The sequence below is a fragment of the Dromiciops gliroides genome, chromosome 2 (assembly GCF_019393635.1).
Source record: "Dromiciops gliroides isolate mDroGli1 chromosome 2, mDroGli1.pri, whole genome shotgun sequence".
Classification (NCBI taxonomy): Eukaryota; Metazoa; Chordata; class Mammalia; order Microbiotheria; family Microbiotheriidae; genus Dromiciops; species Dromiciops gliroides.
This window is the reverse complement of record NC_057862.1, coordinates 113,036,615-113,061,056: the sequence shown is the minus strand read 5'-3', so window position 1 is coordinate 113,061,056 and position 24,442 is coordinate 113,036,615. Positions and strand designations below refer to the sequence as shown.

The 24,442-nt window shown below is 42.7% G+C and overlaps 1 protein-coding gene across 2 annotated transcripts in view; it reads right to left on the bottom strand.

The window, feature by feature from the left end:
- SLC28A1 (solute carrier family 28 member 1) overlaps positions 1-22,630 on the bottom strand; it is a 37,419-nt gene extending 14,789 nt beyond the window's left edge. The window contains exons 1-9 of one of the 2 annotated variants that reach the window (XM_043985515.1): positions 22,504-22,630; positions 21,567-21,669; positions 17,718-17,806; positions 16,098-16,192; positions 15,393-15,576; positions 13,657-13,798; positions 12,147-12,260; positions 8,829-8,906; positions 3,681-3,761 (exon numbers count right to left, since the gene is read on the bottom strand). In XM_043985515.1, coding sequence (XP_043841450.1) covers positions 3,681-3,761; positions 8,829-8,906; positions 12,147-12,260; positions 13,657-13,798; positions 15,393-15,576; positions 16,098-16,192; positions 17,718-17,806; positions 21,567-21,653 — 870 coding nt within the window. In that variant the 5' untranslated portion in view covers positions 21,654-21,669; positions 22,504-22,630. Of the gene's footprint in view, positions 1-3,680; positions 3,762-8,828; positions 8,907-12,146; positions 12,261-13,656; positions 13,799-15,392; positions 15,577-16,097; positions 16,193-17,717; positions 17,807-21,566; positions 21,728-22,503 lie in introns of those variants that run through there. The other variant, XM_043985516.1, reaches the window with a different exon arrangement.
- Positions 22,631-24,442: the final 1,812 nt, after the last annotated feature.

Sequence of the window (24,442 nt, the reverse complement as noted above, 5' to 3'; positions counted from 1 at the left end):
TTCAAACATGGGCCAGTTCATTCCTCCTTAGTCAGCCTGATGATCCTCAATACTAGGCAATCACCATATTGATAGTTGGACTTAATGTGCTTACCTGATCAGCTTCACCTACTGAACCTCAGAACTCCACCAGCATAACCCACCCCATTAGCAGAGATTATAAGTGTGTACCGCCACACCTGAAAACATGGTCACTTTCTATGGTGTTACTCATTACCTATAAAACCTTATATAAATCACTTTTGCCTTCTAGCTCTTAAGTCTTCATCTATAAAATTAGAATGGTGAACCAGATCATCTCCATCTCTGATGTTTTATGTTAGCCATATTTTGTGGCTCTCTGGATCCTTAGTCACTATGACCTTTGTCATATCAGTGATCAGTTTCCTGAAGTCTCTGAACTAAGTGGAATGGCTTCCTCCACTCAGGGACAATGCAGGGACAATTCAAAAGGGGACAGTTTGATGTACTAGAAAGAGCATTGAATTTGAAGGCAAAGACTTGAGTTGAATACCAGAACCTAAGACCTGAAAGGTACCTCAAAGCCCACCTAGTCCAACCCCTATCTGAACAAGAATCTTGTCTGCAGCATACCTGACTAGTGGGGATCTAGCCTTCACTCTGTGGTGAGTGAATGCCCTTTGGATTCCTGCTTTGCTACTTACTATTTGAAAATCTTGAACAAGTCATTGACTCTCGGCCTCGGTTTCTTCATCCATAAGATGGGTGGGTCGGACTAGATATTCTCTGAAATATCCCTCCAGCTCTAAATGTTATAAACTCAACTATTCCTCAGTGACATACACCAGAATGGACCCTGCACAGGAGGTCAAAATAACTGAGTTCTAGTCCTGATTTTGCCACTAACTCATTGTATGATCTTCAGGCAAATCGTTTGCCATCTCTGGGCCTCAGTTTCCTTACCTACCTACCTTAAAGAAGTTGGACTTAATTCAATTAAATTGTTTGACTATATGCAAGTCACTTAACCTCTCCAACTCTGTTTCCTCATCAGCAAAATGGTATTGGCAATACTCGTAGTGGTTATTTTGCAAGATGAAATGAAGTCATGTGCTTACAGCATTTTGCAAACCTTAAGACTCTATCCAAATATTAACCAACACCAGTGGTGGCACCCCCTAGGATGATTTCTGGCTTCAAAAGTCCATAATTCATCTTTCTAGTATTCTTTTGCCAGGCCTAGCAAACCATCCAAGGACCCTGCCAAGACCTGGTCATGCTGAGACAGCTATTCCAGGATCAATAAGAGATGATGATGCACTTTTGTCCCGGCCAAAAAAGGTTCTCCTTTCTCTCTCCTAAGAAAAACTCCTCTCTGCAGGGTGGAGGTGGGGGCCATTGAGGCAGAGGGGTGTCTAGTCCTGAACATCTTTTTTTCCCAGTGGAGGAAGGGCATTGGGAAAGGGGTCTGGTATACCTTCAGGGGACTTCTCAAGAGCCCTCAAATTCACATTTCTATAGTGCTTTACACAAGCAATCATTAATAAACATTTATTAAACATCTAATATGTAATGGTGCTATCCTAGGTGCTAAGGGTACAAATATGAAATGTGCCCTCAAGGAATTTGCATTCAATCAGGGAGATATATGTATCTAAGTACTTACAAAATCTATACATAAATACAAAGTGTTTGGGAAGGAGACCCACAACTGGGAACATCCAGACAGCTTCATGTAGAAGGTGGCGATTAAGTTGAGTTTTGAAAGAAAAGAGAAATTCTAAGAGGTAGAGATGAGGAACGAATGCATTCCAGACATGGCAGATGGCCAGCACACATGTCATGGATGAGGAACAGGAAAAAGGCCAGTTTTCCTGGATCATGGACTACTTGAAGGAGAGCTGTGTATAATAAGACTAGAAAACTATCCTGGGACCAAGTTTGAAGGGTTTTAAATGCCAAACCCAGGAATTTTGTCCTAGAGGCAAAAAGGAGCCATAGAAAGTTATTGGGGAGCAGCTAGGTGGCACGTAGATAAAGCACTGGCCCTGGATTCAGGAGTACCTGAGTTCAAATCCGGCCTCAGACACTTGACACACTAGCTGTGTGACCCTGGGCAAGTCACTTAACCTTCATTGCCCTGCCTCCCCCCCAAAAAAAAAACTTATTGAGTAGGGGAGGGAAAAGGTTAAATCTGCCTTAAGAAATTCACTTTCGGTGGCGGGAGACGTCTCGCTCATGGCTTATCACTCGGTGTACGGGGCCCAAGGTGAGCGCGGGGCGGCCTGGGCAGGCGCCAGGACCGGCCGGAAAGCGGGATCCCTCAGCCCAGCTGAAGGGAGAGGGCCTGCGGGGCGGGGCTATGGCGTCATCGCTAGGGTTCTCACCTTTGCCCTCTTCCCGGCCTCGGGGCTCCCCCGAAAATCCCGTGTTCCGCCAACCTAGACTTGTATAGCCACAGGCACGGGGAGCTCACTACCTGACAAGGAAGTGGCTCATCCCAATGCAGAGCAGGGTCTGGAGGCCCTTCCTTGGGCGGACCTTAAACCTGCCTCTTACTTTTTCCCTGTGCTTCGAGAAACCAAGGCAGGCAGAGCCCAGCAAGGCATTTTCCGTGATGCCCTCTGAGCTAATGTGTTCTAAAGCCCCTCCCAGCCCTGACACCCCCTGTTCTAAGGCTCCTTCCAACCCTGACATTCTCTGTTCTAAAGGCCCTCCCAGATCTATATCCTCTGAAGCCATATAACTCTAGTCCCCAAACCCTACTTTCACACAATCTCCCCACAAAAAAAAAAAGAAAAAAAGAAATTCACTTTTGCAACTTTTCCATTTTACTGCTACAAAGCATTCTGCTTGCATCTTCATTTCCTTTGGGCTTTGCCACAGCCCTTTGAGGTAGGTAGTGTGAATATTATCACCCCCATTTTACAGATGAGGGAAATGGTGTTTAGAAGGACTAGGTAATTTTGCCTAAATTCACACAGCTAATACATAGCAGAACCAGGACTCCAACCCAGGTCTTCTGACTCCAAAAGTAGTGCTCAAACCAGAAATGTAGTCACAACTAGTAGTAGAGAAGTGACTTTGGGCTGAGTTTGTATAATAGAAAGTCTTGTGGCAATTCTCCCAGATTAAGCTAATAAACACACAAGAAGGGAAGCCTCTGGAATTTTTTTTTTTGTAGCTTCCTATAAAGGCTACATAGCATTTGCTATGGGGTGGCTTAAAGTCTGTCTGCTACCTAGTTTCTACAAGGCCAAAGGGACTCATTATACCAATATCTGTAGAGATCTAGCCACAATTTATATTCATATATTTCCTCAGAATACACTCTGGGTGTCATAATGGGCCAAAAAAAGAATATATTTTAGTGGTAAGATCAAGTGTAGTCCATGTGAGCCCAGGGCTTGGGGCACCAGAACATGGGCTATATACAAGTACTTGAATAATGCTCTGCTGAGTTCAAATGTCTGTGAGCTAGCCAACCAGTGCTGGTAATTAGTAATTCAGCAAATGCAAAATCCAAGGGCCCCTGCTTGGTGCATCTGCTCTCCATATTAGAAATGCTCCTCAGCACCTTTATTCATAGTCTTAGACCTCAACAGGTTCCCTGGATACTTTAGGAGGCCCAACCCTAAAAACCAGAAAATACGGTCCTCATTTCCACGGATTCTCTTGAGATCTAATCAGGCTCTGATCCCTGATTAGGAGGAACTCACCTTCAGGATCAGCCACTGCATGAGACCCAAATAGTAAAGAATAGACATCACACAGCTGAAGAAGATGATAATGGGTAACACCTGAAAGCAAAAAGAGTGTGAGTGCCCAAGGGTATAGTGCTCACTGCACAGCTGTGGAGCCCTGGGCAGAAGGGCCAATTCAAGGATTGACATCTCAGAGGGTCTCACTTTAAACACATTTAGGGAGGGGGATTTATTAGCAACACCTATGTTGGTACAATTTAGACATTTTTTTTTTTTTTGCGGGGCAATGGGGGTTAAGTGACTTGCCCAGGGTCACACAGCTAGTAAGTGTCAAGTGTCTGAGGCTGGATTTGAACTCAGGAACTCCTGAATCCAGGGCCGGTGCTTTATCCACTGTGCCACCTAGCCGCCCCCCAATTTAGACATTTTAAAAAAATGTTTATGAACTACAGGGCCACTCCTTCCATTTTCATCCAACTCCCTCAAGTCCCAGCTAAAACCCCAACTTCTGGGAGAAGCTTTCCTGATCCCCCTTAATGCTATTGCCTTCCCTCTATTGATTATGTCTAATTTATCCTGGATATATCTTGTTTGTACAGTTGTTTGCATGCTGTCCCCTCCATTAGACTGTGAACTCCTTGATTGCAAGAGCTATCTTTTGCCTTTTTTTGTATCCCCAGAGCTTGGCACAGTCCCTAGCACACAGTAGGGCTTAATAAATGCTTATTAATTGGCTAACTGGACTTCCAGATCCAAACCTACAATCTGTAGGGTCCTCACTCAGCTATTTTCTCCCTGTGTGACCTCAATTAATTCACTGAAATTCATTGAATTCATCTGTAAAATCCAGGAGTTGGATTTGATCAGGGGTTCTTAGCTTGGAGTCCATGAGCTTCTTTTTAAAAATATTTTGATAATTGTATTTCAATATAATTGGCTTCCTTTGTAAACCTATCTACTTTTATGCATTTAAAATAGAGTCTATAGGTTTCACCATACTACCAATGGGGTCCATGACATTAAAAAAAAAGTTATAAACTCCTGGACTAAATAATCTCTGAGCTTTTAAATCTTACGGTTTTAAAACCAGTCACTTTCTCCTCTGTGATTTAGGAAGATGCAGAGAAGACCCCAAAAAAAAAATTCAAGTCCCTTTTTTCCCCAGAAGTTTAGAGAGACTTGGTTACATTAGCAAGCATTTTTATGCCACACCCTCTAGGAAAATACTACTATAATCTATAATCTAAACCACAGGAAATAGACTTTGAATGCAGAAATGAAATAACGCTGCAGAAGGACAGTTCTAGGTTCCCTCCATTCCTACAGGGAATTCAGCCAAGACTCTGCTCTGTATACTGTTAGATCTTCCTCCTTCCTGAGCCTGGAACACTACAAATTCCTGCTAAGACGTTGCCCGGCTAAAGATATCAGAAGGGAACCTTGATCCCCACACTGTAGCAAAGATGTGCAGAGTTGAAGGTGTCATAACTTAGCCTTTAACAGCCCCATTTTCCCACTGATAGCCCAATGTAAGTAGAAAAGCCCAGGTGGAAACGGAAGCCCATGCAGATGGAGGAGAGCAGCCAGCAATCCCAGAAATGGGAGCCTTAGAAGAGGTCTCTTCAGCTGGGAAAGGTTCTCTTCATCACCTCTGCCTCTGGGAAAACCCAGGACCCTCTAAAATTCAGCTCCTGCTCCACCCCCGCCCCTTCCTGATTCCCCCAGTTGCTAATGCCCCAATTCCAAATAACTGCTTTGAATGTATTGAACGGAGTACAGTTTATTTTCCCTCCAGGACAATGTAAGCTCTATTTATAGCAGCAATTCTCGACCTCGTTGGTGTCCTTGACCCCTTCGGCCATCTGATGAAACCTACTGATGCTTTCTCAAAGAATAATGTTTTAAAATGCACAAATAAACTACAAAGGATTGCAAAGAAAACCAATTATATCAAAATATTTTTTAAAGTATTCACAGAACCCTGAAAATCTGTCCATGGACTCCAAGGTAAGAGCTCCTGCTCTAAGAGAACATAAGCTCACTTGTTCAGCTGTGTTCAACTCTTTATGACCCCATTTGAGGTTTTCTTGGCAAAGGTACTGGAGTGGTTTTCCATTTCCTTCTCCAGCTCATTTTACAGATGAAGAAACTGAAGCAAACAGGTTAAGTGACTTGCTCAGGATTACACAGCTAGTAAGTACCTGTGGTCACATTTGAATTCAGGTCTTCCTAACTCCAGGCCCATACCACCTACCTGCTCACTTTGAGGGAATGTTTTGTTTTTATCTTTGAATTCCCAAGCAGTGAGTTTAATGTATGATATATAGGAGGTGATTAATAAATGTTTGTTCATAGAGGATCATTGATCTAGTGCTGAAAGGGATCATAGGCCATCTAACCCCCTCAGATAAGGAAACTGAGATTAAGGGATTTGCCCCATTACATAACATCAGAAGTAGGATTTTAATCCAGATCCTCAGACTCCAAAGCCTCTTACTCTTTTCAGGGTACAACACCTTCAAATTAAATAGACCTTAGAGTCCAATTCTCAAAACTCCTAGTCTTGCGCTCTTTCAACTGTACCACATTGCCCCCTGCATTCCTATCCAATCATGGGGTGTTAGAAGAGAAAGAAACCCTAGGGCTCAGTATAATCCAAACACTTCATTTTTCCAGTGAGACTGAGAGAGATGGAATGTTCAGTGCTAAGACCCATGGTGAGTTAGCAGCTGGTACTTCTCCAGCACAAGGCTACCAAGGAAGCCACACCTCTTGTCACTCAAGGTGATGAATGGGTTTCCTTGGTTCCCTTTATTTACCTACAATATTCTTGTAGCAATAATCTCTCTGTGTTACATGAGCTCCCAGGAACCACTTTTCCCTGATGAGCGCACCTCCTTAGGCATTGACACCTCGTCAACTAAGTCTCCTCAGGAGCCCATCAACACCGCAATTGTCACCAGCAACATCCATTTTTAGCAACCTTCCACAGCTCCCAGCCAGCCACAAGAGAGAATTGGCAAGTAGGTCTCCACAAGAGTCAGTCCTGGGCCCAGAGTCCTTGGAGATACTCACAAAGGGAGTGTCTGGGAGAAGAGGCCAGGGCCACCTAGAGACTTTGTGCTAGGTGACTGACCAGTGAACCCCAGAGAAATGCCAACAGAGTTTGGTTAATGACAAATCGACATCACTTATTACTTCCCCCTTGATCAAATGTCAAATCTCAAAGTCCTTTGCCACCAATTAGTAAGTATTTTTCTTCTTCTTGGTGCTAGTGAGAGACTGTTAATATAGAGTACAGAGAACTGGACTTGAAATCAGGGAAGACCTGGATTTAAATGTTGTCTTAGACCCTAGCAATATGACCCTACACAAGTCACCTAACCTCTTCTATAAACTTCAATTTCCTCATCTAGGATAATCATAGTACCTAGCATTCAAGGTTATCGTGAGAATCAAAGGTGACAATACATATAGTTAAGCTTTGCAAACTTTCAAGTGATATTGAATCAGAAGCTTCTGAGGCTGGAGAAGAAAGACATCATTTTTCTATTTGTTGTAATTGATAAAGTAATACGAGTGCGAGTCTAGAGATCCGGGTTCTAATCCCAGCTCAGACACTAACTAGCTGTGTGACCTTGAATAATCTCTGTGCCTCAGTTTCCTCATCTGTAAAATGAAGATGTCAGACTAGATGGTCTTTAAAGTTTATATGTATATCTAGATTTGGGTGGGACCAGGCCAGTAAGGGTTAAGTGACTTGCCCAGGGTCACACAGCTAGGTAAGTGTCAAGTGTCTGAAGCCAAATTTGAACTCAGGTCCTCCTGCATCCAGGGCCGGTGCTTTATCCACTGCGCCACCTAGCTGCCCCCTGTATATCTAGATTTAAGTTAAGACCGGAAATCTGGGGTCTCTGTTAATTTATCTGTGTGTGTGTTTGGGGAGGGGGAAGGGAAAGGGAGGCTGTTATTTTCATAAAGTAACTTGATATCAGAAATATAATTTGAGTTCCTTTCAAACTTGTGTAATTTTGAAATAAACATCTGATCTGCTTTTATTGTGGTGTTAAGTTTGCATTAACTTTTACACTACAGAAACCTCCCTCGGTTAGATGAGCTCCCAGGCACCACTTTTTATATTTTTCCCTGGATTGAACCAAGGGTTTAGGGGGGTCATTCCCATGTACTCCTGAGTCCATAGCAGAGCAATCTCCTGGGGCCCAGAGCTGAGGCAAAGCATTTGTGTGTTGTGGGTAAGGTCTAAAAATCACCTGTTACCCTGCATGATGAAGCCACTGAGCCTTCCCTGTAACTGACATGTGATCTCACTTTACAGTTTGCAAAGGGTTGTTTTTTTAACCTATTTTACATCATTTGATCTTCACAACAACCCTGTGAGGTATTAGCTCCATTGTACAGATAAGAAAACTAAGGAAAGGGTAAGTGACCTGTGCAGGAATCACACAGGATTGTAACCCACTCCAGCTTCTGGCACACTACCCACCACAGAACACTACTTGTCACGTGCAACTTGATTTATCACCATGGGCCTGGAAAACAGAATTTTCTACCTTTTAAAAAAAGTCACATCAAAAAGTATCCCTTGTTGGACCTATAGGTTATACCTTAGACATCTGCTTACCTTGCCAGCCTCTAGCTCTTGTGCTACCAAAACCCCAGACCTTAACCCCATGGCCCCTCCCCAGGCTGGGCATATTATAAAATTCTTTATTTAACTGTCCGACTTCAGGCTCAGAACAAATCCTTGCCCATACTAACCACCTCTTGACAGAGAGGTAGGTGAGGGGCTCAGAGGAGCAATACATTTGTGGACATGATCAATTGAGGAATCTGTTTTGCTTAGCTATGCATATTTGTTTCCAGGGTATGGGGGTTTTTTGTTTATTTTTTCCAATTTGGAAGGAAAAGGAGATGGGGAGGAGAGAAAATAAATGCTTGTCAATTGAAAAAGAATTGAAAAAAGAATCCTTGGCCACATTTTAAAAGCCCAGGACCAGCCCCCAATAGTAAGAGACACTCAGTCCCCAGCCAACCCCATCCTGGCCTTGGCTTTGGCAGATCATTGAACCAAGCTCTTCCCTGGCTGACCGTCTACCAAGCAGCTGCTCCAAGATGTCTCCTATCAATAAACACAAACCTGACCTGAAAGGCAAAGATGTCCTTCACCAACGTCTCCCCAAAGACAAAACTGGAGCCAACTACAGTATAGTCCAGGAAAATCTGAGGGAGGAACAACAACAACAACAACAAAAAAAAAAACACAGTGTGAAAAGAGGAAGGAAAGTCAGGCAGGAAAAAAAAAAAACAGTTTTCCTGCCTCCAGAGCTCCCCTCCCACTTCCCAGGGTGGCCACCAGTTAACAGCGTGAGGCCCAGGACCCACTTGGAGACCGCCTATGTCTCACTAACCTGTTCAGCAGAGAGAATGAGGCTTGGTCAGGAAGCAGGGCCAAAGCCTACAGACTGAATTCTCCAATTCCTAGATTCTCAGATCTGTAAAAGATCTCAGAGGGGCAGCTAAGTGGTGCAGTGGATAGAGCACTGGCTGTGGATTTAGGAGGACCTGAGTTCAAATCCAGCCTCAGGCACTTGACACTTACTAGCTGTGTGACCCTGGGCAAGTCACTTAACTCCAATTGCCTCACCAAAAAAAAAAAAAAAAAAGATCTCAGAAATCCCACACTATAAATCCAAAGCTGAAAGGGTTGACTGAGATCATCCAGTCTCTCTTTTGAGATAAGGAAATGGAAGCACAGCGTGGGTGTGCCCAAGGTCATCTAGGCCAGGGCTTCTTAAACCTTTTTCCACTTTTGACCTCTTTTTGCCTGAGAAATGTGACCCCAGATATATAGGTACATAAAATAGGTATACTTAACCTTTTACTGTTGCCACATTTTTCACAACCCCTACGTTCATTTACACCATATGGCATATGGGGTTTTGACCCATAGTTTAAGAAACTTTGATCAGAGGCAGAATCTGAACCCAGGTCCTCCTACTCCAAAGCCAGTGCTGCGTTATCTAGGCCAATCTAATCCTTTTACAGATGAGGAAGGAAGCCTAGAGGGAGGGAAATGACTTGACCAAGATCACACAGAAAGTCCCTGTGTCTCCTTCATTCTTGGCCTAGTTTTGTTTGCTCCATATCACAACTTCGTGCAGCCAAGGACTGAAAGGTTTGAACCTCCCTTCTCTAGGAAAAAGCTCTCCTGGAGGTGTCTCATTCTCCCGCTGGAGCATAGAAAACCCAAGTCCTGGATCTGTATCCATGGATGTGGGTATTTGAATGGATGGAATATATGATCAGTGCTGGAGGAGAGATGAATTTTAATGTGCCGTATATACATTTCATACTCCACCAATGTCCTGCCTGCTCTGGTGTCCAATAGAATACAGGGTCCTCTTAGGCAGGGCCTGTTTCATCATTCATTTCCAGCCCCTGACAATGTGCTCTGCAGGGGGCTTGTTTACTTTGGACCAGTGTGATCTCAGTAATTCTGAGAACTTTCATATACTTAGTAGGTACTTAAAACATGTTTGTTGAATTGAATGTCTCATATTAGTGGAGAGATGACCTTGGGCAATCAGAAGCCATACCGCTGGAGAACTAGCTCAGGTGGCTCCTTCCAAGCTGAAAGGGCTTCAGGCATGGGCCTGCAGACAGGCTGTGTGTCTAAAGGCCAACCTGACAAAATCGGGAGAGATTCATTAGCAGGTGGGAGACACAAATGATACTTCGAGGCTGCAGTCGGTAGTAGTGCAGGGACTACCTTCACCAACAAAATCATGGATCCTTAAAGACTTGAGATAACGATAGCATTAATAATTATAGTAATAACATTTATATAGCACATTAAGGTTTACAAAGTGCTTCACAAATGTTCTCTCATTATATTCTCACAAGAATCCTGGATAATGGTAGGTGATATTATTAGTTCTGTTTTACAGATAAGAAAACTGAGGCAGATGGAGATTGAGTGACTTACCCAAGGTCACATAGCTAGTAAGTATTTGAGACTAGATTTGAATTCAGGTCTTCTTGACTCCAGGTCCAATGCACTAGCCACCTACACTATGTGGGTCCTGAGTACCCTTTTGTAATAATCCATGTGTAGAGGACACCTATTACCATTTTACAAGGGAAGCAGTACAGGGTAGTGACAAGAACCCTGGACTGGCAATCAGGAGGCCTGTGTATTAACCTTGGCTTTGCTCCCAGTGACCCGTGTGGCCTTGAGTAACTGGTGCAACATCTCTAGGTCTCTCTGTCCTGATTTATAAAAGAGATTGGTCCAAATGACCTTTCAGAATCCAGTTCTATGCTTCTACAATTCATAAAACCTGACTCCATATCTCAAGTGAAATAGGAGGTAGGAAAAATGCTTTATACCAAACCAAAGGATGCTGATTACTTTAAAACTGAGAGCTTCCAAATTAGAATGACCAAGTTTGGTTATAACCCAAAAAAGGGGTATGAGAAGATACCTTCCCCCACACACTTTTCTTTTTTGCAGAGGTGGGGGACCACGGGTATGAACCACAGCATATAACATCAGACATTCAATATTAGTTAGTTTTGGATTCTTTTTTTTTTTTCAGGGCAATGGCGGTTAAGTGACTTGCCCAGGGTCACACAGCTAGTAAGTGTCAAGTGTCTGAATCCGGATTTGAACTCAGGTCCTTCTGAATCCAGGGCTGGTGCCTTATCCACTGCACCACCGAGCTACCCCACAATATTAGTTAGTTTTGCTGAACTTTGTTTACTTTTTTAAAAAAATCTTTATTATAATGTATGGATCTCTAAGGGAGGTGGGGGAACAGTGGGGAACATAGGTGATATAAAACCAAAAGATACCAATGATTGGGGGCAGCTAGATGGCGCAGTGGATAGAGCACTGGCCCTGGAGTCAGGAGTACCTGAGTTCAAATCCAGCCTCAGACACTTAACACTTACTAGCTGTGTGACCCTGGGCAAGTCACTTGGCCCCAATTGCCTCACTTAAAAAAAAAAAAGATACCAATGATTGTATAAAGAATGGTGATTGTCATACTAATTTGTCTCAGATCTGGAAATGGTAGCTGGTACCCAACATAACACCTATGGAATACTGAGGTGGGCTATTCTCCCAAGGGTTTTAAAGCCTCTCCAACCCCTGAGTTCTCTCAGATCCAGAGATGGGGGATGGTCTGGTATAGATGCAAAAAAATGACTTGAGAGAAGTAGTAATTTGCTCCCAGTCTCAGAAAGTCAGTGGTTCAGTTTTCTCCATTCACTTCTGCCCTGCCCACCCACATGCCCTTGGTCCTCAGCCTCCAGCTGTTGGGTCCCATCATCCCTCTGCCTTTTACAGACCTCAACTTTCCCCAAACCCACAGCATTACCAGAAACCATCAGATTTCCTGAATCTACTTCCCACGGCACTAAGACACAAATAGAGCCCCAGGGCCCAGCCTACCATACCTTGACTTGGTCACCCAGCCACTGGAATGCCACAAATCCAGGTTCTGTTCTGATGACAAAGACTCCAAGAACAAACTGCAGGCCAAGGCCCCATAATACAGCTCTCCAGGATACCTGAAATATGAAAGAAAATGAGACTCATATTTTCCAGGCCTCTGCCACCAAGGTATGTCCTCTAGGTAGCAAGTGACCTCTTGGGAGTTCAGGGAAGAGCATGAGATAAGATAGGGAGCAAGCCAGGAGAATATCAAGTGGCATTTTTCCTTGGTCTAGTGAATTCAGTCATGGTTTGGGGGTGATACATTGAATAGAGAGAACTGAAACACTGAATCCCTCTGTGAGCTGGACACTTAACCCCAATGAACTATGACTAGAAACGCTAAGATCCCCAGAACAAAGCCATTCTCCCCAAGACTGAGGGATTTCCTGGTGCTCCTTCCAACAGAAATGGATTCATGGAGTACCATGGCATGACTTGAACCCATGACTAGGACCCAACCAAACTTGACAATTTTAATGAGTCATGTTGAGGTCCCTGTACTAATGCCCCCTGGGAAAAGTGAGCAGGGGGGCCCTGGCCCCAACATGACTATAGAATGAGGAGATCTATTTCAAGAACCAAGACATCTTCCTTGGCACAGTAGCCAATACCTCCATAGCCTGGGGAAGCCTCCAAATGCAGAAGGTCAAACATGAAAAACAAAGATGAAATGGTCCCTTCCTCTTGATTTGCAGGAGTTTGTTGCCAGCAGAGACTTAGAGAGGCTATAGCCCAGGGATTTGGTTCATAAGCACATCAGAGCACGAAGCTATAACCCTGACTGTAGTGAGCCTGGGTCTTGTGAGAAGACCCCAACCCCACTTTATAGTCGCACAGACTGCAGCCAGAGCTAGAAGTTCTTTGTATATGCAAACTGGTCCAAACTCATCCCTTCTTGCTGTCCCCATGCCCCTCCCACTGTAAGCTGAAATAAATCATTCTGTTTGCTTAGCCGTATATGTGACCTTAAGCAAGTTGCTTACTTTCTCTGGGCCTCAGTTTCTTTGTCTGTAAAATGAGGGGATTGGACTAGATGACCCCTAAAGTCCTTTCCAACTTCAAATCTCTGATCCTGTGGCTAGGGGTTCACTAAGTCCCTTTCCTGTACAGTGCAGTTGGATGGGGAGGGCCCTGGGATTGACTGTATCCCCTCCAATTCGACATCCACCATCCATCTGCCTCAGGTGCCATACCCCAGACTTAGCCCCAGGTTAGGAACAGACTGTAGATCTCCATAATGTTTCAAAACCACATAGTGATACCCTCAGGCACAGCCTCATCCCCCAGCAGTCTCCACTGGTCTGTGGCTATTTGGGTTGAGGTGGGGAAAAACTTGACCTGTCATAGAATTGCAGACTTCTCTTGACCAAAGAGAGCCCTGGGGAGTTAATACAAAACCACTGGGGAAGAAAGAAGATGTTACATCCCTCCCAGTCATCCCCCTGTACCCAGCCCAACCTAGAGACTCACTGAGAAGTGATGTTTAGAGCAGGCAAAGAGGAAGACGATGAACATGCAGATGCCTGCAAAGGACACCAGCTGCTCTGGCCGTTGGGAGGTGTCCAGAGCCAGCCACAATACCAGGCCCACCAAAGCAGCTGCTCCGAGGCACCTGTAGATGAAGTACTAGGGAACATGTTACATACTACCATGAGTAAGCCCATCAAAAGCTGTAACTAATAAAGGGCAACTGGGGCTTTGTCCCAGGATGTCAGTATCCAAGAGGATCATGCTTCCATTATGTTAGTCTAGAATAAGCATATATTAGGGGGCAGCTAGGTGGTGCAGTAGATAGAGCACTGGACCTGGATTCAGAAGGACCTGAGTTCAAATCTGACCTCAGACCTTTAACACTTACTAGCTGTGTGACCCTAGGCAAGTCACTTAACCCCCACTACCCCATAATAAAAAAAACAAAAATAAAAATAAAAAATAGAATAAGTATATGTTTCCCTGGGTCTCTGAACTAGATTCAGAATGGGATTTAGGATTTTTCCAAAGGTTGTACAGACATTCAGGCCTAGACCAGGAACTATGCTGGACGACCCCGCCCCCCCCCTTTTATTTTTGCATTAACTGCCTAATGTGTACAGAATGAGAAGAAGCATAGTATGGTGGAATCAGGAGGGCCTAGGTTCAAATCCCACCACTGACACTTACTAGCTGTGTGACCACAGGCAAGTCATTTAATCTCTGTGCTTTGATTTCTAAGGTAACTTTCTAAGACTATGTCAGTGGAGGAAGTTCTCAGGCTGATGAAATTACAGGGCCTCAGCTGCTGACTTATGCAGAGCACTGAGATAAGCTTTGAGGAAGAAACAGAATTTAGATAAACTAAGTCCTCTGCCCTCATGGATTTTGTCCCTAGTTGTGGCAGAGCAGGACCAGCCCAAGGAGCCAGGTACAGAGGGCACTCGGGCAATCTCAGCTGGATTCAGATTCACAGTGGCCCAGGAATTCTGCCAGTGTGAAGAGTCAGGTGAGAAAACCAGTCAACACCTGGCCGGTCTCCAACCTATGTCATGAGCTTTCTCCATCACTCTCATACCTTGAGCGTCTGGCATTCCAGAATAGTACATTCCAGAGCGGGTGAGGAGAGTCAGTTGTCCCCACTGAGCATGTCCTTTCAACAGCAGGAGGTTTGAGCAGAATATATGTCAAGGACAGTGTGAGGAATCCTATTTGTTGGGTGTTTCTCCTTTTCCATGGTTGTATCTTCTCCAAGTAATAGACTCCTTAATGATATTCTCAGGGCCAGGACCTCAGCACCCAAGCCTGTGGATGCTAAGCCAAGCTGGCCAATGGCCCGGGGACACTGCTGCCCAGGGACCAGAGAAATGCTGGTGTGGGAATTCAAAGCCTGAGGCTGAGCAGAGACACGTCACAGCTCACTCAAAGACCAACATAGGAAACATATGTACTAGACTAAGGTGGAAGAGCTTTGAAACTTTCTAGATCTTACTGAGCCAGTGATGCAATGAGATAAACTAGAGGAACCAAGCAGGATTTGGTCAGATTCCACCATAAAGTGAGAAGATCCTTCTGGGGAAGAAAATCCCAGAAGCGAGTAGAATTAGCCAGGGTCCACCAAACTCAAACCAATGGGATTATCTTCCCAAGGTAGTAGAGGGGAGGGAGCATGGTATCAGGACAGCTCAGGGTGACCTGATAAGCATCAGGTACCCGAGCAGTCTTCTCTTACTCACCGTTTTAGCCAGAGGTTCAAGCTAGGATGACTGAGGGGCTTCAGATATCTTAAGAGTTTTTTTCCCAAAAATTTTTTGAACAGGTTGTGGGCCAGGAAGAAAAGGACTACACACGTGATTATGAACAAAGCCAGAGCCCTTTGGAAATTCAGGAGACAGGCTGTCAGCAGGAAGGCAGCATAAGCTAGAAGAGACATAGGGGCACAAGGATGATGTCAGGGCTGGGACGTCTCTAGGGTAAATCAACCCCTCACCCCAGGCAGTTCTGCCTTTCTCTACCCTCTACTGAGGCTACGGGGACAGTGATGATGGGAAGGGAGTGACTTGATTAGTCTCACCAGCCAGTCTTGGGAAATCAAAGATTTCATCCTGCAAGAGCAGGATTATAGGGAAAAGGTCATAGATGTGCAACCGGAAGGAACTTTAGAGGCTGGTTATTCCAACCCCTTGTTTTACAGATGAGGAAATCGAGGCCCAAGGAAGCTAAGACACACTGGAGAGGGCAGGCTCTTTTAGGTGATGCTGAGAAGGGGAAAGTCAAAATCTAGAGAGCAAATTCGTGGACATTTCAGAATTGTGCCCCACCACCTTCCCTGCCCAGGGACCAGAGCTGGAAGGAGTCTTTTGTGAACTTTGGACCATGGATCAGATAGGGGCATATGGGAATCTTCTGGGTCCTCAGGAAAAACAGATTCAGGGTCTCACCTGTACACAACAGGCCCAAGAGGATCCATCGAAACAATTCAGCATGACTTCTATAAAACGTTCTGGCTTTCAAAGAAGCAGACTGCAATCTTCTCCTACCAGAGCCAACAATTAGTGACTGTTTGCCCCATTCTCATCCGCTCCAGCTAACTCCTACACCACCAGCAACCCTGGGGGCCTTCAGGCTGAATCTGTCTAGTCCTGTGTAAGGGGCTAAAATTCTAGCTAGTCTGTCTAAAATATCTAATGAGTGGTCGCCAGTAAATTATAAGCTTTAGCAGGAGTTAGACTTTTAAGCATTTATTAAGAAGAATAAGAATTTGGTAAAGAGAGAGAGAAAGGCCTAGATTCATCTATCTATTAAAGGGAGAGCACATTTCTAGCTGCCTTCTCCACCAGAGTCCTCAGGAAAGAGAGTGAGTCAAGTCACTTCCTGACGCCAAAGAAAAGCCACACGGTCCTGCCCTCCGAGGCCCTCTCCTCACGTTGGGGCTTTCCTACAGTAAGTCTCCAGCAGGTGGCGTCATTCCAATTGTTACACCTACAAAAAGCCGAGTGGCTGCAGTGGCATCCCAGCCCACCAATGTCAGTGGACAGCAGGTCAGAGCAAATCTTAGCCTAGGCTGAGATGAATGAACATCACCCCCAGAAGACTTATATTGTTCATGAAAGGGAACTTAAAGCTGACAGCTTTAGGAATGCTATCCTTCTACTCACATGTCCATACCGCATATATACACATAGAGACATGCATTATATGTGTCTATAATATACATATATATCTACATATAATACACATATACATATGTAGCTACATGTGTGTGATATACACATATGCCTACATATAGTTACATCTACATATATGTGGTGTACCTTTATACCTACATATAAACATGTGCTATACATGCACATATATAATGTATGTGTGTGTATCTCTCTATAGGTAGATAGATAAATACACATATATAGATAGATACACACACATATACTATACACACATATACTATACACACACTGACTACTATTTGAGTGCCCTGACTCTGTGTGTATATGTATAATATATACTTATATAATGTCTGTATGTATACTACATATGTACATATATGTGATGTGTATTATATAATTACATATTTTGTGATATGTGTGCATTTGATATTATATATATATGTACACACAGAGGGCCATGATACTATTCAGTTCCCATGCTCTGAACATTATATGAACATTTCCATCCCCAGAATGGAGTCTTCTGCATCCCTTCTCCCTATCCTACATTTCCTTCCCTTCTGCAGAACCCCCTTCCTACAACCCACAACCTTGCAAAGGTTCCTGGGATCTCCTGAGACTTGAAAGGTCTGTCCTGTGATGAGGTGATATAGATGACATAGAAGTGATAGGCACCACTGGAGCAGACCCCTCATCCCTACTTGACAATAACTTTTGCCCACTTCTGATTCCTGGGGAATCAGAAGACATCGGTATAGGGTTGGGTGTGGAAGGAAGAAAGGAATAGAGAAAGAAGAGACCATAAACAGACTCTTCCTCCCTACCACTTCCTCCTGCTCCTGCTCCTTCCTTTAACTCTTGTCACGATATAAACAGAAGTTCTAAGCTTCATACCTCCAGAATGGGGTGGGCCTGACCCCAGCATCCAAACCAGTCCCGCGCTCTTCATCCCACACAGGTTCATCAGGTTCCTGGCCTTCCTCCTCCACACACAGACAAGGACCAGACAATAAGACAGGAAAGTCAGCAAACATTCACTAAGAGCTTATGATGTGCTAGGTTCCAGAGGAAAGAAAAATACAAGTACCACCAAGGCAGCTGATGACACAGTGGGCAAAGCTTTGGGACTAGAACCAGAAAGATCTGAGTTCAAATCTAGCCTCAGACACTTAACTGGCTGGGCACTTAACCTCTGTTTGCTTCAGTTTCCTCAACTGTAATATGGGGATAATAATAGCACTTACCTCGCAGGGATCAAATAAAATCATATTTTTTTTTTTAAAGAGCTTAGCACGGGAGCTAGATGGAGCAGTAGATAGAGCACGGGCCCTGGAATCAGGAGTACCTGAGTTCAAATCCGGCCTCAGATGCTTGACACTTAGTAGCTGTGTTACCCTAGGCAAATCACTTAACCCCAACTGCCTCACCAAAAAAATAAAAAAAAATTGGGGCAACTAGGTGGCTCAATGGATAGAGTACCAGCCCTGGATTCAGGAGGACCTGAGTCCAAATCCGGCCTCAGACACTTGATACTTACTAGCTGTGTGACCCTGGGCAAGTAACTTAACCCCAATTGCCTCACCAAAAAAAAAAAGTGCTTAGCACAGTGAGTGGCACATAGTAGGTGCTATATAAATTCTCATTCCCTTCTCCATTATGCATGACACAGTGGAAAGAACACTGAACTTCAAAGTTGGAAGAACTCAGTTATCATCCCAGATCTGACAGCTATTAAGCATATAACTGTGGGCACATCATTGAAGCCCTTCAAGGCTCAGTTACCTCATCTGGAAAATGGGGATGATAATAAAAATTCATATTCATATTCATAAGGATTACCTCCTAATGGCTCTATGAGGAAGATGGCATATTATCTACCTAAGTGACAGTCCCTACCCTCATGGAGCTCACAGGCTGGTGGGTGGATCTGATACAAGCAGAGGCGTATTATCCTGATTTTATGGATAAGGAAACTGAAGTCTAGACAGGCTAAGTGACTTTAGAGTCAGGCCTCAAACCTAAGCTTTCTGTCTCCATACCCAGTCCTCTTCCCACTATAACATACCATCTAATTTACATGGTTGTTGTAGGGAAAGTATTTTGCAAACTTAAACTATAAGTCACACACAGTGGGGTGGTTCATTCACCAAGAAAAGAGCTAAGTTGTAAAAATCAAAATTGATGAGGACTCAGTTCTGAAATAAGTTCACATTTACTGTATTTGGAGGGCAGTGAACAGTTTATACTTCTCTTGCCATTTTGAAGAACCAGGTGGGTTCCGATATTAACCTTTATACTAGTTTGTGACTCATCTTATTAAATGCTTTGGTCTCTTTGTGGTGGCAAAGGATTGAAAATGGAGGGAGTAGCCATCAATTGGGGAATGTTAATGTGATGGAATACTCTTGTATACTTAGAAATGATGAAGGGAATGGTTTCAGAGAAACCTGGGAAGAAATGTATGAACTGATGCAAAGTGAAGTGAGCAAAACAGAGAACAGTTTATACAATAACAATATTGTTAAGACAACTTTGAAAGTCAAGAACTCTGATCAATGCAATCAATGACCAACCATGATTCCAGAGGATTCCCTTTAAAACCAAGCCCAGATATCACTATTGGCTAAGGTCTCTCCTGATTTCCCTAGTTAATAGCACTCTCTCCTTCTTGAAATAATTTCATACATATTTTGTATTTCCTTATTTGCATATTATATATGTATCCTCTCTGAATAGAATGTAAGCTCCTGGAGGGCAGGATCTGTTTCACTTTTGGTTTTGTGTCCTCATTACCTTGCACCTAAGAGGCCCCTAATGAATGTGTGCTGAATTGAAAACATTAATATGTTTATTGTCATTCTAGCGAAGTGTTAGGGTAGAAATAGGTAAAGTGAAGGGTTCCTTAATAAATAGTTTAAATTATAAAATGTATATTAAAACACATGTATATAATAAATATGACAAATATAATATAAAACAATGAATATAAATAATACAACAAAAATACATTTTAACTATAGAAATATAGTATGTGTGTGTGTTTTAGGTGAAGAACTAGAAACTAAGGAGGTGCCCATTAATTCAGAATGGTTGAATAAGTTATGGTGTATAAATGTAATGGAATACTATTGTGTTAAAAGAAATTATGGGGCAGCTAGATGGCACAGTGGATAAAGCACCGGCCCTGGATTCAGGAGAGCCTGAGTTCAAATCTGGCCTCAGACATTTGACACTTACTAGTTGTGTGACCCTGGGCAAGTCACTTAACCCTCATTGCCCTACAAAAAAATAAAAGAAATTACAAAAGGAATGGTTTCAGAGGAATCTAGAAAGATTTGTACGTACATAATAAAATGAGCATTCTACCCATCTCCTGACATCTGCAGAATGAGACAAGTTTTCAGACTTGGTCAATGTAGGAATTTGTTCTGCTTAACTATGCATATTTTCTAAAAGGGTTTGTTTGTTTTCCATTTGGAAATGGGAATAATTTTGGAGATAAAAATACTTGTTAATTTAAAAAAGTAAAATAAAATACTTTTTAAAATGTCCATCTGAGGAGTTTTATCTTCAGGGAAATGGGGAACCACTGAAGACTTTTGATGGCATGATCCTATCTAAGTTTGAGAATCACCATTTTGGAAGCTACGTGAAGGAAAAAGTAGAAACTGGAGGAACATGTCTAATCAGAAAATTTTAAAAAGGATTAGATATCCTTTTTCTTCATGACTGACTTCCAGATATTTGAAGGTATTTTGAGAGAACTATCTGAATACAAAGGCATTCTTCATAGTGCCTATCACAACATTGAATACACAGAAGATACTCAATAAGGTACGGGAGATATTTGTAAAGAAAAATGAATGAATGAATGAATGAACGTGTGCTTTAGGCATGTCTTTAAGGTATGTGTTTTAGACGTGCATTTTAGGCATGTGTTTTAGGTGTGTCTTTTAGGTATCTTTTAGACGTGTTTTAGATGTGTGTTTTAGGTGTGTGTTTTAGATTGTGTTCTAGGTGTGTATCCTAGGCATGTGTTTTAGAAGTGTGTTCTAGATGTGTGATTTAGATGTATGTTTTAGGTGTGTGTTTTAGATGTGTATTTTAGGCATGTGTTTTAGACATGTCTTTTAGGCATGTGTGTTTAGATATGTGTTCTAGGCATATATTCCAGGTGTGTGTTTTAGATGTGTTGTAGGTATGTGTTCTAGGCATGTGTTTCAGACATGTGTTTTAGACATGTATTCTAGGCATGTGTTTTAGACATGTGTTCTAGGTGTGTGTTTTAGAAAGAGAATTAGTTATGGCCAGCCTTCCTGGATATTAATAGGAGCAGCAATGACTGGATTTTCATGTGTTTCTTTGTGGGAAATGACTTCCTTACACATTTGCTGAATTTTGCAAATCTTTTTCCTCAGGGAGGGAGCAATTAATATATATAAATTATATACAATTGATATGTACAAAAATATGGTGTGTGTTTTAGGTGTGTGTTCTAGGCATGTGTTTTAGACATGTTTTAGGTATGTGTTCTAGGCATGCACTTTAGACATGTGTTTCAGGTGTGTCTTCTAGGCATGTGTTTTAGACATATGAATGAATGAAATTATAGAGGTAACATTGAGTGGAAGGGGAAGTAGCTTAAGCAAAGATGACTTTAAATGCATGGCACTGGGAGTGAGGTGCAGGAGATTTAGAGACTAGAAGGGCAGCTGAAAGCACTGAGGTACAGGAAAAGATTACCAGGAACTCCATTCCCATGTTCTCCACACCATTCTCCGGGGTGGCAAGAGAAATGGGCTCTTCTCTTCCTTGTTTTCCTTCCTCCATTTCCTGGGTCTTTCAGCTGAAAAATAAGCCCAAGGACAAAGGTTGAAAAGATCTTGGCCCAAGGAGAGGTCTGAGTGAGAGCAGACACAGAGTGACAACATAGACAACAGACAACAGGGGTTGTATTAGGGGAAGACCATGAGAAAAGCTCATTCCTGCCTCTGAAGCCCAGTTTTCAGTGATTCCTTTCTATTCCCAGAGCCTCAGGCAACCCAATGACTTCTGGGCTTCTTCTACTCAGAACTGTCTGTAAACCCTTGTCCCATGAATTTTAGAACACACAAACACATGAATTAGATCGTAGAGTTTTAGTGCTAGAATAGGGAGGGTCCCTAGAAATCATCTAGTCCATACCTCCCCTAAACCCCATAAGAATTTATGCTTTGCTTCCCCGAACAACATTTCAAAACACATCTGAACAGACAAATGGGGATATGAAAGTAATTTACTCACATCTTCCAAAAGGGAATCACACTCACAAACACAAACCATATGAGCTTTTCTCATGGTCACCTCAGCTGCCCTTCTAGTCTCTAAATCTCCTGCACCTCACTCCCAGTGCCATACATTTGAAGTCATCTTTGCTTAAGCTATTTCCCCTTCCACTCAATGTTACCTCTATAATTTCATTCATTCATATGTCTAAAACACATGCCTAGAAGACACACCTGAAACACATGTCTAAAGTGCATGCCTAGAACACATACCTAAAACATGTCTAAAACACATGCCTAGAACACATGCCACAGATGCACAGTGTGCATAAGGAAAGACAGTCCCATGAGTGTGCAAGCACACACAAATGAACTCTAACATATACATACAAAAGCAAAAACAGGGTTTTACTCACATATTTATGATAGATCACACTGCTCAGTGATGGCATTAAAGAGTTGTATTACTTTCAGGGAAGGAAGAGACTAAATGTGATTGGGCTTTGCCCTGTCCTCCCATCTCATAAGGAAATGTCTGGTCAGAGTTCAGTAATGGGCTGGATCCTCCCACAAAGATTCTCAGCAATCTCATTACTGCCTGGTGCTACAAATAATAATTTGTTTGTCATTTTGTTGTTATTGTTGTTTGTCCTTATTCTTGAAGAGAACCGTGACATGGGAAGTGATGTCATGACTTGCACTGAATTGAATTTAAGTGAGGCAGGGCTGTGCAAGGTCACCAACATCACACTGTCTTCCAGAGCCATCGGGGTCCAGTGGCAAGATACACATCAGGGTGACTGGAGATGGCCCCAGATGCAGTGGGAGACCTTGCCCTTTTAAAGCTAAGGTTGTTGATTCTTGTCATCCTACCAACTCCATGATGATTCAGTACTTTTTGCAGGTGGCTTTCAGAATAGCATGGCATAATAGGTAAAGTCCTGAATTTGTAATTAGGAAAGCCTGGGTCCAAATCCCACCTATGACATTTTCTAGCTGCGTGACCCTGGGTAAGCTACCCTGAGCCTCAGTTTCCTCATCTGTTAAATGAAGAGGTCAGACTCCATGACCCTTCCAACACTAAATCTAACTCCCATGACTTTACTTATGCAGTTTTCCGCCTACTCAACTTGTTCATGGGTCCTCTAGGGAATTCAGATTCCATGGAAAATTCTGTAACTGACTGATGTCTTGGAAAGCACCCCACTGGACTATAATAGCTCAGTGTACTTCAAAGATCAGCTCAAGTCTCATCTCTTTCAGGAAACTTTCTTGATGCCCTACCCTTCCCCAGAAAGAGCTCAACATTCCTCCACTGTACTACTGCTATACAAGCTCCCAGATGTCTCCCTTCTGAGCAAAGCACTGTCCCTTCAGGACAAATAGTTATAACTTAATCTTGACCTTGGGCACTGGCACAGTAGTTGCCAGGTGTCACTGGAAAATTCCTCCCATACACACACACACACACACACACACACACACACACACACACACACACACTTTAAAATAGAGACCATTACTCTAGGGAAATCAGATCCACCAAAAATTCCTAAACCAACAGACCAGTTGGACACAATCCACTATACTGTAGTTTAGTACCCTTTCACTTGGAAGAAAATTCCTAAAACTGAGTTTTAATACCCTGGGTTTTTCCTTTATATAATTCTTGTTTCTTTGAAATTACTTTTGATTTCTCCCACAAACAAGATTTTTGTTAAATTTACCTTTGGCCAAATTCTTTCTTTAAAAATGTCTATTGATTTAATTTGTTTTTACATGACTTAAATTTTCCCTATATCTCTTCCCTCTCCACTTTCTCAGAGAGCCATCCCTTACAACAAAATTTTTTAAAAGGAGGAAGAGAAAGAGGAAAGAATTCAGCAAAACTAATCAATAAATCTTAAAGAAATCTGACAATAGATGCAATATTACATATCTGTGAACCCTGCCCCCCCCAAATACATTCCTATATACAGATCTCCGCAAAGGAATGAGGGGAGGTATCTTTTCATTGTTAGTTGTTTTAAGTTGTTCTTTTGACTTAAAATGTTGTAGTTATTGTGTATATTGTTGTTGTTTATCCCTTGACTCTGGTTATTTCACTTTGCATCAGTTCATGTAAATCTTTCCATAATTCTCTGCCTTGATCATATTTCATGTTATTTACAGCACAAGAATATTCCATTACATTCATGTACTGCCATTTTATTGAACTACTCCCCCAATCAGTGATTCCAATTCTTTGTTACCTTTGTTAAAAAAAATGCTGCTATGCAAAGCTGGGAAACAATTTTTACAGTTAGTGTTTCTGATAAGGTCCTCATTTCTAAAATATATAGGGAACTAAATCAA